Source organism: Giraffa tippelskirchi, chromosome 2, assembly GCF_054371585.1.
Source record: "Giraffa tippelskirchi isolate mGirTip1 chromosome 2, T2T-mGirTip1v1.2.pri, whole genome shotgun sequence".
In the NCBI taxonomy this organism is placed as follows: Eukaryota; Metazoa; Chordata; class Mammalia; order Artiodactyla; family Giraffidae; genus Giraffa; species Giraffa tippelskirchi.
Window position 1 is genome coordinate 65,669,141 of NC_137276.1, and position 19,158 is coordinate 65,688,298.

At 39.1% G+C, this 19,158-nt stretch overlaps 1 protein-coding gene across 36 annotated transcripts in view; it reads right to left on the bottom strand.

Annotated features, from left to right (window-relative positions):
• SGPL1 (sphingosine-1-phosphate lyase 1) overlaps positions 1-19,158 on the bottom strand; it is a 129,980-nt gene that overhangs the window by 82,767 nt on the left and 28,055 nt on the right. For 31 of the 36 annotated variants that reach the window (XR_014076225.1, XR_014076210.1, XM_081567902.1 and 28 more), the window contains one exon: positions 4,364-4,529. Coding sequence is in view for 30 of the 36 variants with exons in the window: in XM_081567902.1 (XP_081424028.1) it covers positions 4,364-4,529 (166 nt within the window). In the remaining 6 variants the exon portion in view is untranslated. Of the gene's footprint in view, positions 1-4,363; positions 4,530-14,961; positions 15,164-19,158 lie in introns of all 36 variants that reach the window. The other 5 variants (XM_081567843.1, XM_081567853.1, XM_081567765.1 and 2 more) reach the window with 2 other exon arrangements.

The window sequence follows — 19,158 nt, forward strand, 5'->3', positions numbered from 1 at the left end:
CCCAACATTTCTCTCCCCTGCCTCAAAACAAATGACCAACCCATGCATCTTCTCAGAATCTGTGCTCTAGTCTCTCATTCAACATATATCCCAACAACATTTTCTGGACCTAAAAAGGCTTTCAGATATCATGGACACCAATCAGACTTCATTCTGTTGGGCAGTACATAGGACAAATCTGATATTCTGATCCTGTAAATTACAATTATTATAAATACACGGCATCTAAACACACAGTCATGCCTTTTAATGAATTCACGTTCAGTGTATCTCAACTGACTCCAACTGCAAGATTTTGAGGCTGGCATAGAAGGCACTACCTACTATCCAAGGGCAGCTGAGGATCAAACCATTAATAACTTGCTCAAGGCCGAGGATCATATCAGTGATGAGGCAAGGATTTAAATGAAGTCTCTGTTTTTCTAGTCCTAGACTCCCAGGACTCTACACTGCTTCACATGCACAAAAGAATTTTCAGTTATCCCAAATGAGTTTCAAAGGAATCTAGACCTACGCTTTCTGCAAGGATACAAGATATGAACTGAATGAACTTTGCTGCTTTCCTAGGAGATCTGGGTAATCCAATTTCCTTGCCCAAAAGTAGCTTTCAACAACCAAAGAAGGTGTCTGCACCATCTATGGGTATTTATTAAATGATGCTATGCATCTTTACTAGTAGTTTTTCTCTAGGTTGCATCCCTAAGTGCCTAGCACTGAGGTTAACACTCTGTAAATGTCTGGGACAAAACCAGGTATCTAAGACACAGGCTGACTAAGACAAAGGGCTGCAACCAGTTACTTTTTGCTTAAATTTTAGAGTATTTCCTTTCAGTCCTGAAATCTTATGGTACACAAAATATTGTATTCTCTTCTCATTTACAGAATTTCTACATTATTAAAAATTCATCCAAAGTGTATTTTTAAATGTCACCACAACAGTCCATCAAACAAGCAGCATTTAGTGTTAGATGGTTCAGCTGCTTGTTATTTGATTATTTCTAACAGTGTTAAAGCTGTAAAGATTCAGAACTACTCCTTATTTTAATGGATGAAGCAATTAATTAATGAGGTAGAAAGAAGTCTAACAATCAGCAAACTGAATCAGGTGTCTAAAAGTACATTAATGTGACTGGGTGGAGGAGAACACATAATTTTGTGAAATCTGTGAGATAACATGGTACAGAATAAAAAGAACATAATACAGATCAGAGACAGAGAAATTAAGAATGAAAAGACCATGTGGTTGAGACCTAAAAAGATTATCTCCAAAGTAAAAGTCAAGAATTGGGAGAGTGGGACTAACAGAAGGTACACTGCTATGTATAGAACAGGTAACTAATGAGAACCGACTGTGTAGCTTTGTGTGACCTAAATGGAAAGGAAATCAAAACAAACATGTATACGAATAGCAGAGTGATCTGCTGTACAGTAGCAAGTAACACAACATTGTAAAGCAACTATACTGCAATAAGAGTTAATTTTTTAAAAAAGTAAAAATTCCCAGAGGTCAAAAAGAAAAGTAACGAGAATGTTTTAAGGTAATAAAATAGGAAATGCCAGTGTAAGAACAACAATGCAGGGCTCTTTTTAGTTTACAAATCCCTTTCACACCAGTGATGCCACTCAAGCCTCACAGCACTCTCTGACTGGGTAAAGCAGTATGAGTATGCCCATTTCACTGCGAGGAAACAGGCTAACAGGTTTAAGGGCACTGCCCAAGGTGCCATGGATAGAAACCTCCTCCCACCACAGAACTCTGATTTCTACTGATGAACTACAGACAATACCACAGGTAAAACCAACATCAGTGAGGAAGGATGTGAGCTGATAACCACACAGGAGAAGTAAAAAAGAGATCACGCCTTAGAAGACTGCCAACCCTGCCCTACCCTCCTGCCGCGTCCAGTTCTTATCTACCTGTGTCCATCCTGTGTTCCACAATTGCCCTCTCTCCCTCAGAAGGGTACCCAGAATTTGAAGATCAGCAAAATTTATCACTAGCCAGACTTTAGACTCCTCTAGGGCAATATACCAAAAGGAACTCGATGCTCACTAATACACAGAATACTTCTACGTGAGCAAGGTGCTGAAAAAATTGGCAATTCTATCAAAATTACCTGATCTCTGGAGGGAAGACATTTCTATCTGTGTCTAAAGTTCAAGTTGGAAGTCATAAAATAAAAAGTGTGTTGTGTATTTAAGCAATATGAAATTGCCAATATTCAGCAATTTTGACCTATGAAATTAATTTTGTATGATTCAGATATAGAAAGAGATGGGTGTGTGCATGATCAGTTGCTCAGTCGTGTCCAACTATTTGCAACCATGGACTGTAGCCTGCAGGCTTTTCTGTCCATGGAATTTTCTAAGCAAGAATACTGGAGCAGGTTGCCATTTCCTACTCCAGAAGATCTTCCCAACCCAGGGATCGAACCCACATCTCCTGTGTCTTCTGTACTGGCAGGCAGATTCTTTACCACTAAGCCACCTGGGAAGCCATAGACAAACATACAGATACATAAACAGTGGTTATCTCTAGGTAACAAGATTTTAATTTTATTCTTATGGTTTACCATATTGCCTGATTTTATACAATGAAAATGTACTGCTTTTATAGTAAGAAAAAATGTTACTAAAAACCATGCAATGGCTTGGAGTTCACAAAGATTTAGATGGCACATACCATTAACACACTGTTAAGTATTAGTTTTCTCATGGCGTACTCGGAGCTAGCACATTGATTTCTGAACACTAAAGGCAGGTAAGTAAGAACCAGGACCTCGGATGGCTGAACTTCTACTATGGGTTGAACAAAATGGACACAGGCACCGTGGGCTACACAATGGAAAATACAAGGAAATACCTAAAGCTAATACCCAGCATATTGAAGAAATATAAACCTCAAGGTCTCTGACTGTAGTTCAGATTTACAAATGCACCACTTTAAAAGGAAAAGCACACAGAATGGTGAATGCCAGGGGCTGAGGAGAGAAAGTAGTGGGAAGTTCAAGTTTAATGGGCACAGAGCCTACAATTATGAGAAAGCTCTAGAGATGGATGGTGGTGATGGCTCCATAACAATGTAAATGTTCTTAATGTCACAACTTTCCACTTAAAAATGGGTAAAATGATACATTTTATGTTCTGTATGTTTCATCACAATAAAAAAAGCAAGAACTGCTACTCCTTAGAGCCCTCTGGAATCAGACAGGATGGTGGGCAGCACTGAATCAAATGCTTCCCAGCAAAGGAATAAGGAGCAGAAACCGAGGACATTTCATCTCTACTTTAATTAAATGCAATGCTAACTCTGCTATAACTTGGCAATGTGGCAGAGTGTTACCAGATGGATGGCTAATCTTCACGGTAAAGGGATAAAACAGAATCTGGCCTCTAAACTGACTTTCCTAGGGAAAGAAGAAAAAAATACCAGTTGAAGAGCCCCTTCAAATAGATGTCATCAGGGAAGCAAACAGTTTAACGGAAATTTTAAACAGATGAGAAATGATAAGCAAGTCTCATCAATGTTACTAACTCAGATACCCTACTATGGGTGAGGAAAGGGTGCAGGGGCGTGTACAGAACACCCGTCACCTCTCCCACCATTGACTTACCCCACAGCCCACAGGGGAGAAGAATTCATAAGGAGGTAACACACAACCAGGTGGTAGGGGGGTGAGGGTGGGGGTGCAGGGAACATGAGCAGGGTCTTAGGAAGGATGGAAGATGGACAAACTGATCACTAAAAAACTTCTCAGTTTCCACACTCACTGAGGAGTGGCCTTCTCTTCCCATCAGTCTGGCTCCTGGAGTCCCTACCCAGGAAGCTCAAAGTGTACTATCTCCCGACAGCAGAGGTTCAATTCCAAGAGGACAGGGACCCTGTATTACTTGTACTGTATAGATATCTCTAGAGCATGGCAGTGCCTAACACACAGCAGACATTCCAGTGGTCACTGCATGGGTGCTGTTCCAATTTCACATAATCTTTATTGGAAAAAAAGCCTATAATGAAAGCAATAAATCCATGCTTGGAGAACTCTGGGTGACACAATTATGTTCTAGGCAAGAAAGTAAAAGTGAAGAGGGTTTGAGCCACACTTTGGATCCTTATGATGACTAATCTCTCAGGGGTTTTAATGTAAATTGCAAATCTAGAAAAATCAACATAAACTGTTACAGTCACACAAGAGTCCTATTAAAACTTTACCAGTCAGAAGGCAATGCCCTTTCTATCTAAACATTTTAAAGATCAGAACCAAACCAACCAGGCAAGAAGTTAGCCCAATCCATTAGCCCCGAGTTCCAAAGCAGTGGGGTGTTAACCCCACTGTACCTTTACAGAGGGGGGCAGTATACTTACTCTCTGGCTGGAAGACAAACTCATACAACCAGACTATCAGCAGAGTCCACACGACACTCCATGCAATCAGCTGCCAGGGCTCATACTTGGTGCAGTGCCCGTTCACGTAGTTCTTGGCCTTTGTGGAATATACTTCCAAAATCTCGAAGTACGGCTCAAAGGCCTTCTAGAAATACAAAAGAAAAAAAATATTACTTTCAGAGAGAGAAAGGAAGTCTGTTCTTAGTTTGTTCTTCAACCCTTATTTTTTCAAGGGCAAGGCCATTCATGATGTGGCCCTACCCCAGCAGTAATCTTATCATCCTCTAAAGTCTGCAAAGCTTCTGCTCCAGGAACTGCAGTGGACACTGCCCCTTAACAGACATGTGGACTTTGACAAAGTTTTTGATCCTCTGTCTATAAAACAAAAGGTTAAGCTGGGTCATCATTTCAGCTCTAAAACTTCTAGAAGACTGCAGGATTTACTGTCCTACTATCTTTTTGTTGGCTGCACTGGGTCGCTGCAGTGGCACAGGCTTTCTACAGTTGTGGCACGTGGTCTTAACTGCCCCACAGCATGTGGTATCTTAGTTCCCTGACCAGGGATTGAACCCACATTCCCTGCATAGGAAGGTGGATTCTTAATCACTGGACCACCAGGAAGTACCCATCCCATTATCTTAACTTAAACTAATCCTCTCAATATGTCTTTCTCTTCTTCTCTTCTTTATTTGAATCTTTCCCATTCTTTAACCCAAAGGCAAACAGAAAACTCATTGGAGAAGTCCCCGATGCTGGGAAAGATTGAGGGCAGGAGAAGACGACATCAGAGGATGAGATGGCTGGATAGCATCACCGATGAAATGAGCATGAACCTGGGCAAACTCCAGGAGATGGTGAAGGACAGGAAGGCCTGACGTGCTGCAGTCCATGGGGTCACAGAGAGTCAGACACGACTGGGCAACTGAACAACAACACAACCCAAAAGGCAGCAGACTATTTCCGTAAAAGGCCACAGGGTAAATATTTTAGGTACTATGGGCCAAACAGTCTGTGTCACAACTACTCAGCTCTGCGGCCGCAGCAAACACAGCCACAAAACAGAGGGTATAGACCTGAAGGGAGCTGTGTTCCAACAAAATTTAATTCCAGATGCTAAAACTTGAATTTCATATAATTTCACAATCACAAAATACTCTTTTTATAAAAACAGTTGCAAAATTAAAGTATCATTCTTAGCTCACAGGCAATACAAAAACAGGCAGCAGGCAAGGTTTGGCCCATAGGCCATAGTCCACCCATCTCTGCTCTAAGGCCCCATTTGACAAAAACTCTTAAGGCAAGGAACTGTATCTTATGATGTGAATCACTCACAATAGCTAGCACAAGCAAGAAAAAAAATCCTCTGCTCTGAAAAGTCACTAGAATACCCAACTCATTAGAGTCAATATCTTGTCAAGCATTCACTTGGGCCTCAACACAGAGCTTATGACAATGTGCGTGCAGTCGACTCATGATCCTCATCTCCCTGCACGGTTGGGTCCCCGAAGACTGACCAGATTCCAGCCATATTCACAAGCCCCCCGAGTGCCCCAGACAAAATAAGTTCATCTTTAGTTTGCCATTCATTCCCTTTCTCAACATTTATGAAGCTTCTCCAGTGTTTAAGGCATTAAGCTAGGGGAACATCAAGGTAAACAATGTAAGTTCTTGCCCTTACTGAGCTTACAATCTAATGACAGAGGCCCATACATACACACGCAGACACACATGGGCACACGCATATGTAACTGAGTAATCAGAACTATTCAGGATAAACACTATAAAAAGGATGCTAAGAGAGATCACTAAGAAAGGCCTACCTACCTCTACCTGTGGGGAGATGAGGAAGACAGAGGATAAAATCTATAGAATGACCAAAGAAAAGTCTCTAGGCAGAAAAAAAAACAAACAAACTCATACCCAGAAGAGAGCATAACAGCTGCAAATGCATAAAGGAGTCTGGGAATGGCAAAAAGCTCTGTGCAGTAAGAGCACACACAAGGTGAGGGCAGAAACCGTATCTGTCTTCTCCAGAATTCATCCTCAACACATAGCATGGTTCCTGGCAGTCTGTACTGAACAAAGGCTTGGACAGTGGCTGACAGAGACCAAGTAAATGAGGGAACACATCAAGTTACAAGAGAACCGAGGCTAGAAGTACACTAGGTCCAGATTTAAAATGGTCTTTAAAAAAAAAAAAAAAGCACAGAGATTGGAAGTATAAATTGACAGGTACTTTTGTAAGTGATTTGTCAGTATCTACTAACATTTTAAATGTACATTCACTTTGACTCAGTAATTCCAATTTTTGGTATCTATCTGTTTGTATCTATGTACATGTTCAAGGACATACACTTTGTGACAGCAAAAGAAAAAAATATAAATAAACATAAGCACATCTACTGATAGAGAAACGGTTAAATAAAGTATAATATATACATTTTACATACCCATACTTAGCAGCATTAAAAAGAAGACAGATTTAAATGAACCACAATGAAAATTTTCTGGAACACAGTGTAAAGTTTAAGAAAAAAGCAAACTGAAGAACAATTAAAAACAAAACAAAATGCATGGGTTATTAATCAAGAGAGCAATTTTTTAAAGATAACTTCACGGGAAAGGAATAGGAACAGGACAGAGATTAGAGACAAAAGGCTTTAGTTAAGAGGATTGCTGAAATAGTCCAAAACAGAATAAATTGGGTTTGACCTTAAGAGCTATATATCGGGGCCAAAAAAAACAGCACAATTTGAAAAACAATTTTAGAGGTAGAACAAACGCGGTTTGGTAACTAGTTAGACATAGGAATTATGGAGTGGGAAGCATATAGATAATTCCAGATTCTCAAATTCATGTTTGAGAGACTGGGTAAGCAGCAACAGCATTAACTGAGGTAGCCAAGAAAAGGGAGGGAAGCTGAAGATGGTGGAGGAGATTGTGAGAAAAAGACAATGCTGCTGGTTTACATTCCTGTTGGCAATTTACACGCGATGTTCTAGTAGTAGCATGAAAGCTTAGAAGGAGGATGGGTAGCTCAACTCATGTTTGCTGAAAACATTTATGCCCTTAGCAGTTAGGCTGTGGTATACAGTAATTAGCACTGGGCAAGTCCTGGGTCCCCAGAGGGCTATCCACAGAAACACAGCTTATCTGCAACCCCCTCCCCACAGTTCTTGGTGGCCATTCCCTAGAGCCCACTGTTGCTATCAACAATCAATCCTGCACAGCAGTGGCAGTGCTAGTTGAGACCTGAGAAAGATCAGAGGAGTCTATCATCATCGAAGGTATGTCATAATTTCGATTATTACAGAGCATCTTCTAGTGTTAAAGCTGTGATAAAACCAAATGGTTAAATAGCGTGTATGAATGGGATGATGGGAGAACCATCATTCCAGCTTTTCAGATCAGTTTTTCCTCTGGTGATTCTGGTTCCTAGTTCACCCATAAAATAAGAGGTTACCAACGTCAGAAGATAACTGTGGATGTTATCACAGCACTGACTGAACAAAAAAGTAACATAACTAGTATTAGGGAAAGAGCAAAGGATCAGCAAATGCAGACTATTAATAATTCCATCGTTAAGAGCCTATTAAAATACAAAGGCATTCCTTGCTAACGTTTACAAAATTATATTCAGCAGAAATATATTTTCTTTGTAATTACTCTGATAATGGGAATCTGTGAATTTGAAGTCTTTGACTACATCTCCTTAAGTACAGAGAAACACCTCTTAAGGAGATGTATTTCTATATTCTCTTATTCCAGTGATAGAATGCTACTGTACTTGGATGGGTCCTATCAAGTTTTCTGAATAGGTAACTAGTTGGTCATAGAAATTACATCTCCTGGCCTCACTCCAAGGTCCTTTTAGGTCACCACAAACAACCTAGGCTCAGTCCTCAACGAAGAAGCACCTCCAACACTGACAGCTCACTGCATGAAAGGGCTCTGTGGGGGTAATGTTTGCTATCTCCTTGGGAAAAAGGAGGAGGCAGTTCCTCCGGGCCTTGCAAACAGCACCAACCCCAGGCTGGATTCTGATGCAATAAACCAGCCCTGGGGAAGCATGCAATCTAAATGCTGAAGAGAACTTCAGAGACCAAACCCATGTTTTCATTTTACAGAGGCCCCGAAGTAGAACAAGGTGCCTAAGCTCATCCAGATGGGCTTGAGTTACAGCAGAGACTAGGAACCCAAGCCTCCTGACAGTATTCAGTCCTCTTTCAATCCTTCTTTCTCAGTGTCACAGGCAGAGGAGTACTAAACACATCACAATCCAGTGCCATTCCAAGAATTTTCTTTCCATAATTTATGCTCTGGGTAGAATATACCTTAGATATACGGTAACACACAACTACAGAGGCTTCTGTTTATTCCAACTTAATCTCTACACTGTGTCTCTGGAAATACAAGAGCTATGAATGGTCATCTACAAAGGCCACTAGCTTATTGTACAACTCCAGGCAAATTATTTCACCTGTCTGTGCCTCTATTTCTTTATCTAGAAGGGACCCAAAATATTCACTAAATAGTGTCTGTGTGTATGTGTCTGTGGGTGGGTGCGGGTGTGATCTATTAAGCAAGGATCTCCTTGGTATTGGTGAAACTTCCACCAAAAAAGCATTCTCTCCTTCACACTTTGTTAGAAAACTGAAAATGTATTCTTCTAGAGGAAAAAACCAAAACATTTTGCCCAATGAATGTATATAAAATGATAGTGAAGAATACCATAAATCTTTTAAAAGTATAATATTAACGGAAAAAAGATCAACTTTAGTGTGAAGATTCAAACATGAAGCACTTTAAGAAGCTGTCAAATAATGATAAAGTAACCAGACTTCCTCTTTTTATTTATCCCATTTCCAATCTAAAGGTTTATTCAATAATCCTAATCATTATTAAACAAAAGGCAACTGCTGGGGTGTCTGTGAGCTTGGTAGAGTTCTAATACTGAACTCTTTCACACCCCATGTCATTTCAAGGGAGCAAGACACTTTTGTCAACACAATAGAAGCAGTCTACAAATCTAGTAAATTTGGGGCCTGTTACTTTTTAGACTGAGTTTCAAACTTTCCCAATGCAGTTCCACAGAAATGTATTTTACAGCACAAACTAGCATATACAGCAACAGAAGATATAAAAACAAAACAAAGATTTCCAAAATACTTTATGCCTTATTACTAGTGACAGACTTACATTTCTTTTCTGTTTCTTCCTTCTTTTTAAAGGCTTGGCCCACTGAATTGATTCTGCATCCCTCTAAATGGATCATGACCTTCAGGTTTAAAACCAGTGTCTTAAGAGTGATTTCCCTCCTGGCTTCCTTAAATTTAGAATGTGGTTGTGTAACAACACAGGAATTAACACTAAGGTTCCACTCAACACAATCTCAGTGCTTTTTATACTTAGGGTTTATTTTTTTAACATTTTCACGAGGTCAGGACTATGATGTGACAGAGTCCACCTAAGTCCAGGAAACTCAGAATTCTTCCATCACAAATTACTTTCCTATCAGCACTGACCTACAGATCTCCCCAATGATACTAACCTTTTTCAGTCCTTGAATCCCTTCAAGAGAACATGACTCTGTAAGCAAACTTTGTATAATGGCACCATCCACATCTTCTTTCCCCCTCTCCCCCCAAAAAACTTCTCTGAGAGACAGTACTGCACTTAATCAACTTCTCAATTATGCAGTGATATTTTTTCCCCATTAAATTTCTTAATTAACAACTTAGACCAGAAGAAGCATTCTAAAAATGACTACCACTCAAGGAAGGTATTTCCAGACCCACAAGGGATGATGCTTCTTTCCTTAATAATAATCCTTTCCATTACAGGGAAAGGATTGTTATTATTACTTTTAACCAGTAGAAGGCACCAAAATCATCCAAGGAGCTTTTCTCAGAACAATCCACCCTGGAGGATTGTACATACGGAGTGGAGCCCAGAAATATATATTTTGGAAAATGTCCCCCAGGTGACGGTGACATCCTCACTTGGTTAGGAACCCTTTCTCTACACCGTAACACGGCCCCTTCTCTCCCCATCCCCTACTTTGATAAAAGAAATACTCAGCAATTGAGTTAACATATTACTGTGCTTAGTCGCTCAGTTGTGTCTGACTCTTGGCAACCCCATGGACTGTAGCCCACCAGGCTCCTCTGTCCATGGGGTTCTCCGGACAAGAGTACTGGAGTGGGTTGCCATTTCCTTCTCCAGAACATATTACTAGATGGGGATAAAAGACATCCACCAAGCTTAACCGGAAGTGTTAAAGCTGGGGCCCAGCCACATCAATTCACTGCTCATGGCTAATATTTATTCTTTGGCTAGATACTAATGATCTAATCTAATTATTAGATACTAATAATCAACATCCTCTAGTAAAAGCGCACAACTCAACACTCAATAGTTTTTCCATAAGAGCCAGAAGTCTGAGCTTTAAAGCAGGAATGGGCTGTTGAGGAAAAGAAAAACCTATTTTATCCAGTCCACCCACTGCCTGAGTGTCTTAAAAGCAAATCATACTCTAGTGACTGAGACTGCAATAAGGGCGTGAAATTAAAATAGAGAAGAAAGCCAAAGAGTTAAGAGCTTATTCTTACTTTACTTCTACTCTAAAAATAGGAGGAAAAAAGTTACTGAATCTGATTCTCCTTCAGATTACATCCTGCAGAACTTCAAAGTACAAAGTAAACAAGTAAGAAAACATTATTGTCTTTAAGAGCCTCAAAAGGCATTAAAGTTTATCAGCAAAAACAGATCACAAGCCCGAAGGGAAAACTCCCTTGAGTCATTAAAGAAATTGAGCAATAAACCAAACACCCATTCCAACCAACCAGGGGTGACCATGTGATACAGAAACGTTTTGAAGAGAATGAGTCATCATTTCTTAGGAGGTAAAGAACAAACCATATACTTCCCCTAAAATTCCGTGATGTAAGTCAAATGATCCAGTATCTGAGAAGTTCATCTCAAAACGCTTAACTGTCCACATTTTCTCTTCCAGTCAGGCCTCAACAGTCAGATATACATTCTTAGTACTAGTTTACAGGCCTGACAAGACTGATTGCCCTACACTACTGGATTATTTGGGCAAAGTACCTCAACCATCACTGGGACACAATCTTGGCCTCAGAGAGGAGACAGCCATGCAATGCAACAGAGTTGTTAAAAGTGCATTCACAGAAAATCCAAGCTCCTAAAAGCTGGCAGCCCCAAAGACTGTCAAATGGTCGTTGAAAACTTTTTATTCATTTATCTGTGGTCAGGAGCAGGCATCCAGTGAAGACACATGCTGATTCTGTCAACTGTCAACTCTGAGCACCGCTCTTCTGAAACATATCAAAAAAGACATTATGGGGAGCTTCAACCCAGCAGAGAACACTGAAATACATAAAACTAAGTTCAACAAGCAAAAGGACAGACTGAGGGATACAGTGCACGCTCAGTCACTCAGTCATGTCCGAGTCTTTTCAACCCCATGTACTGTAGCCCTCCAGACTCCTCTGTCCATGGGATTTTCCATGCAAGAATACTGGAGCAGGTTGCCATTTCCTACTCCAGAGGATCTTTCTGACCCAGGAATTGAACTGGCATCTCCCATGTCTTCTGTATTGGCAAGCAGATTCTTTACCACTGAGCCACCTGCGTTTTCTTGGTAAATACGATCTCGGGCTGAGGGAAGTAGGGCAGATGTGGGGGGAAAGCACTCCGCAAATTTGAGCACGTAATGTTGCCAAATCTGCAATGAACTCCCAGAGTCTCTTACAGTCAGTAGCTAAATGACTTACTGTGCACGTGTACACAAAGTTACCTGTCAAAGTACAAAAGAAGTTCGTTATCCTCTTAAGACCGGAAAGGACCCCTTGTATAATAAGCAAGGTCTAGTGGGAATAATCCCACATTCTTCGCACAAAAAGAATTCTTGACTTCCCTGAGCAACTGGGGAAGTAAGTCATCTAGGTTTCTCCCTTCCCATACTTCTTTTACTAATAGGATTATCACCTACTTCTGTCAGAGTTAAGATGGCTGGACTTTCCAAATTATAACTAGTTACAGAAATCTCTTCCCTTCAATAACAATCACACAGCTATTAGAGATGAGAAATACTGAACACGTGCCCAGAAGTGTAACCTAAGTAAACTGCAAGGGCTACTCCTCTGGAACTTTCTAACAAGTAACCCTGTTCAAAAAAATAAACTAGAGACCTATCCCTGGGTCTATGACTGATCCTCAACTGATACAAACACGTTTAAAATGTCTGCTTTCAAAATCTAGTCATGAAGGAGCTACTTTTTAAAACTGAAGACTCTAAATTTAAAATGAATACTTGGAAGACTTTCAGACTTTTTCGATAATCTGTTCAAAGTGTAGGAGAAAATGTGTGCTTCCAATGGAAAAGTATATATTGTCAAGGACACCCCTCTGGGATACTGGATTCTGATTATGTGTAAGCTGTTTTACAGGTTTGGGCTTTGCAGGTGGCTCAGTGGTAAAGAGACACAGGTTTGATCCCTGGGTCGGGAAGATCCCTTGGAGGAGGGCATGGCAACCCACTCCAGTATCCTTGCCTGGAGAATCCCAAGGACAGAGGAGCCTGGTGGGCTACAGTCCATAGGGTTACAAAGAGTCAGACATGTACAAGCTGTAGATAAGATAGCAATGCAGACTGATCTTAATCTATATCTGCATGACCAGCAGAGGTTCAATGACCTCCCTCTCCACTATGGAACAAACTGTTTTGACTCCATTTACATATTCATTTTAATACTCCTCATCTACAAATATATTGATTCGTTGGACTTCTCTTTTGAACACTGTAAGTAAAATAAAGTGTGTATTCATTTCATACCCATATTAAAGCTCAACGTTCAGAAAACTAAGATCATGGCATCTGGTCCCATCACTTCATGGCAAATAGATGGGGAAACAGTGGAAACAGTGTCAGACTTTATTTTTTTTGGCTCCAAAATCACTGCTGATGGTGACTGCAGCCATGAAATTAAAAGACGCTTACTCCTTGGAAGGAAGGTTATGACCAACCTAGATAGCCTATTTAAAAGCAGAGACATTACTTTGCCAACAAAGGTCCGTCTAGTCAAGGCTATGGTTTTTCCAGTGGTCATGTATGGATGTGAGAGTTGGACGATGAAGAAAGCTGAGCACAGAAGAACTGATGCTTTTGAACTGTGGTGTTGGAGAAGACTCTTGAGAGTCCCTTGGACTGCAAGGAGATCCAACCAGTCCATCCTAAAGGAGATCAGTCCTGGGTGTTCATTGGAAGGACTGATATTGAAGCTGAAACTCCAATACTTTGGCACCTCATGCGAAGAGTTGACTCATTGGAAAAGACCCTAATGCTGGGAAGGATTGGGGGCAGGAGGAGAAGGGGACGACAGAGGATGAGATGGTTGGATGGCATCACTGACTCGATGGACATGGGTTTGGGTAAACTCTGAGAGTTGGTGATGGACAGGGAGGCCTGGCGTGCTGCAATTCATGGGGTTGCAAAGAGTTGGACACGACTGAGCGACTGAACTGAAATGAACTGATGAGTGTCACAACTTTACCTTCTGGAGGAAATTATCTTTTAACAAAAGCTAAATGTTCTCAGTCTCCTATGCTCCCCCATCAAAAAAACGCTTAGGAATATAAAATCTCGCAGATAATTACAAAGGGTTCAGGGCATCCTAAAGGCCAGTCACTGGGGTCATATTCCTAAGGTTCGTAACTCCTGTAATATGACAAACTATCCTATTGTATAAAGCAAACCCAAGACTCCTATGTTCCCTGCATGTGAGAACAAAATAGAAACACTGAATATATCCATTACTTAAAATTCTTCAGGAAAAGCCTCACGCCTATAAATAAAAAGGAATGACATTCTGATCCAAGCTACAACATGGGTGAATCCTGAAAACATTACGCTAAGTGAAAAAAGCCAATTATAAAACACCACATAGTATATGATTCTATTTATAAGAAACATTCTGAACAAGAAAATCTATCAACAAAAAGTAGTCTGGTATTTGTCCAAGACTAGGAAACTGGGAGGAAGTTACTACTAAAGAGTAAGGAGTTTCTTCTGAAAATGTTCTAAAATTGTGGTGATAGTTGCACAAACTCTATGAATACACTAAAACCCACTGGATTGTATACTTTAAAAGAAGAAAAGCATTATGACTCAGCAATTCCATTTATGTTCACCAAATGTTCTCTCAGCTAAGACCAACCACCTAAATTGTTTGTATTCACAGACTTAAAAAAAAAAAAAGTGTCTTTCTGGAAAAAAAGTTTCCATATGACCAAAGATAGCAGAAGCTTTGCAATTCCAAAAACAGAGATTAAAGCTTTGGGCTTCAAATGAAAGCATCCCTAAGTGTCTAAAAACAATGAAGAAATTTGTAATTATGTATAAACTAGACAAAAAGGGTCTAAAGGTATCGTTTTAAGAGTTCATAAACAGAATTACTAACTGCTAAAACGATGAAACTTTTTAAAAACATCTTATGTGTTTTTTTATGAACATACTCCAGCCACTATCCAGGATATTTGAAAAGGAGACCCACCTCTGAGTACCGTCCTGAACTTATACCTCATCACGACTCCTGTGGACTCTGAGAGTTGTGTAAATGGTGTTTCACAGGCCACTGTTGTATCCTAGAAAGCCTGGATAGCGTTCAAAGGCTTCTACTCTAATTTTAGCTCTAACTTAGAAGCTGTGTGACCTTTGGTAGTTACTCAACCTCTATGCCACTGGATTTTCCTCATCTGCAAAAACAGATGCCATTGTTATAATTCAACAAAAAAATTCACAAGAAAAATAATAATTCAAGGATTGCTGTGAATCTTAAATGCAGTAAGGTAATGAGCAAACAGCTTCAGATAATACACACTTAACTAAGTATCTGATGAGTGAATTCTCTGGTGATAAACATTTTCCTTTCCTTTTCATAAGCAGCAAGGAAAAGTGACCTTTGCAAGGTTCCAAGCAAAGCCACAGAGGCAGAGCTCTGAGAGGCTTTATGTAGTTTGATTCCCATGCCTATGCTGTATTTTCTTACAGATGATGCTAATAAATGCAGGTAAATAGTAAGCTGCTCCTCAGTTTTGTAAGACAGATGTTAAGTCATCTTATTGCCTTCATCAATTGAATTCAATCAGAAAGTTGCAAGTGTCCCCTTCCATTCCAAGAAAACGGGATTAAACCAGTTACCTATTAATACTTACGTTTACAGATCATAAACCTGATTTCAGTTATCCAGATAGACTGCTGCAGTCAGGATTCGTGGGAAAACATCTGAAACCTTATCTAAAAAAGGGCTGGGTAATGTAATCCTAGGCTTTCTTTCACCCTAGGTGTGATACAACTCAACCATGAGCAGGGCCACAAAGGCATTCTTATATTTGTCCTCAATTCCGTCCCATTAAAATTTGAAACAATTAGCAATTTCCCTCAACTCTCAAAGACTCAGAACCAGAACCATTAACAGGAAACTCAAGACAGGATCAATGCATTCCTTTTTAGACTCATCAGCCAAAATGCAATTCAAAGGACTGAATTCAAATGCCTTGTGGTAAAAGTCTCCGAAGAGAGAGGTCTTCTCACTACCGAGCATGAAGTGTAAATATTCCACAACTCCTACTTAGGTTCCAAAGAGTTCCAAAGGATTATGATTTCAGCCTTGGAATTAACTGCTACAAATGGTGTTTTACAAATCTAAACTTTTAATATTCAAAAAAGACCAAGTTTGCTTGTTTTTCCCATCAAATGTTTATTAATATTTACAGACTAGATAAGAATGCAGAGAAAACAAACGGCATAATCACATTTTAAAAGTACCTGCATTACTTCAGGAAAGTTCTCAAAGCTCTCTCCACTCTCTAGTATGCAGGTAACAAAAAGTGAAGACTTTTTGCCCAAAGCTAAATCCAAAAGTTACATATTAAGAAAACACAGAAATAGCAACTGGTACAACCACTTTAGAAACCTGTTTGGCAGTATACCTCGTGACCCAACAACTGTACCCAACAACTGCATTTATAGTTACTAAAGGACATGTTCAAGAATGCTGCAATGTCACTGATAACAGCCAAAAAATAGAGACATAAATGTTTATCAATTATAGGATGAATAAATTGTGGTATTTCATACATTGCACAGCAATAATTTTTAAAAATCTTGCTACATAGGACCATGGATGAAATTCACAGATACAATCAACACTGGGGCGGGGGGGAGAAGACATTCATGAAAGATAATGTATGTTTCCATTTAACAAAGTTGAAAAATCATCAAAACCACCTATCGTGAGAAGAGTGACCACCTTTGGCAGGCATCAAGTGGGAGGGAAATGAGGAGCTTGCTGGGATGCTGGACACTTCTCACATCTTGATCTGGGCAGTGAGGATATGTATCCATATGCCCGTACAATTAAGATTGGGGCCCTTTACTGCATACAAGTTGTACCTCCCAAAAAGAAAACTCTATTGCCTTTTTTTTTTTTTAAGTGCTTTGTTCACTTCATAGGATAACAGGACACATAAATAACAGTGTGCCAGGAGAACAAACTTGGCGGAGTGCTCTGAAGTTTCTGCCTCTACAACAGGTAAGTCATTCATTCACCAAAAATTTATAGTTTGCCTACTTCATAACAAAAAGCTCATGTGGCTATGTTATACTAAGTCAAAAAGCATTGTTAGATAAAAATCGTAGCTTACTAGGTAAGATGTAACAATTTTAAATCTATATGTACCTAGTAAGAAAACATCAAATTATGTACAACAAAATCTAACAGAACTACAAGAGGAAACAGATAAATAATAAGGCGTAAGATTCAAAGAGGCATCAACAAAACAGGAAATCCAAATAGTCAATAAACATTTAAAGGACACAATGTCATTAGTAATCAGAGAAATGTGCAAGGAAAGCAATTAGATTTCAACCCTACTGGACTGGTAAATAATTAAAAGCATTTTAAATATCAAGTCTGTCAAGCTCTGTAGAAACAAGAACTTGCATATAATGTTGCTAGGAGTTATAAACTGTATCAATCTCTTTGGAAAAGTTTGGCATTATCTAGGGGAGTTAAGTATATATATATTCTTTAGAATCCACCAATTCCACTACTAGAAATAAATTCCAGAAAAACTCTTTAACACTTGTGATCATCTGTCATGTACAAGAATGTCTGTAACAGTAATCTTCAAAAAAGTCCCAGATTGGAAACAGTCCAAATATCTATCTTCAGTGGTATGGTAAATGAATTGTGATAATCATGTATTGATTATGCTATAATGAAATGCTATACAATGAAAATGAATGAACTAAACTATGAACTACACGCAACAACATGGATGAATCTCACAAATACGAATATAGGAAAACCATCAAAAATACATATAAATCATTCAATGCAATCCCTTATCAAATTATCAGTGATATTTTTCACAATACTAGGACAAAAAAAGTTTAGATTGTATGGAAACATAAAAGACCCCAAATAGCCAAAACATTCTTGAGAAAGAAGAATGAACTGGAAGAATCACACTCCCTGACTTCAGACTATACTACAAAGCTACAGTAATCAAAACAGTATGGTGCTGGCACAAAAAGAGACATATAGATCAAAAGAACACAATAGAAAGCCCAGAAATAAACCCACACACCTATGGCCAATTAATCTACAACAAAGGAGGCAAGAATACACAATGGAGAAAAGACAGTCTCTTCAATAAGTGGTGGTGGGAAAACGGGACAGCAACATGCAAAAGAATGAAATTAGAAAACTCCCTAACACCATACACAAAAATAAACTCAAAATGGATTAAAAACCTACATGTAACACCAGATACTATAAAACTCTTAGAGGAAAACATAGGCAAAACACTCTTTGACATAAATTGCGGCATTGTTTTTTGGACCTGTCCCCTAGAGAAACAGATACAAAAACAAACAAATGGGACCTAATTAAACTTAAAAGCTTTTGCACAGCAAAAGAAACCATAAACAAAACAAAAAGATAACCTATGGACTAGAAGAAAACATTCGCAAATGACGCTACTCAACAAGGGATTAGTTTCCAAAATACACAAACAGCTCATGCAGCTTAAATATCAAAAAAACCCAAAACACTCAATCAAAAAATGGGCAGAAGATATAAATAGACATTTTTCCAAAAAGCACATATACAAGAATGTTCATAACAGTAGTCTTCAAAAAAGTCCCAGACTGGAAAGTCCAAATGTCTATCTCAGTGGTATGATAAATAAATTGTGGTAATCATATATTGATTATGCTACAATGAAATGCTATATAACAATAAAAATGAATCAACCAGAAACAGATGGCCAACAGGCACACAAAAAGATGCTCATTATTTCTAATTATTAGAAAAATGCAAATCAAAATTACAATGAGGTATATATCAGCCAGAATGGTTAACATTAAAAAGTCTACAAATAATAAATGCTGGAGAGAGTGTAGAGAAAAGGGAACCCTCGTACATTCCCTCGTACATGGGAATGTAAATTGGTGCATCTACTATGGAGAATACTAGGGAAATGTCTTAAAAAACTAAAAATACAATTATCATGTGATCCTGTAATCACACTCCTAGACATATACCTGGAGAAAATTCTAATTCAAAAAGATACATTCACCTCAGTGTTCATCACAGCACTATTTACAACAGCCAAAACATGGAAGCAACCTAAACATCCACGAAGAGATGAATAACTAAATAAAATGTGGTACATACATATAA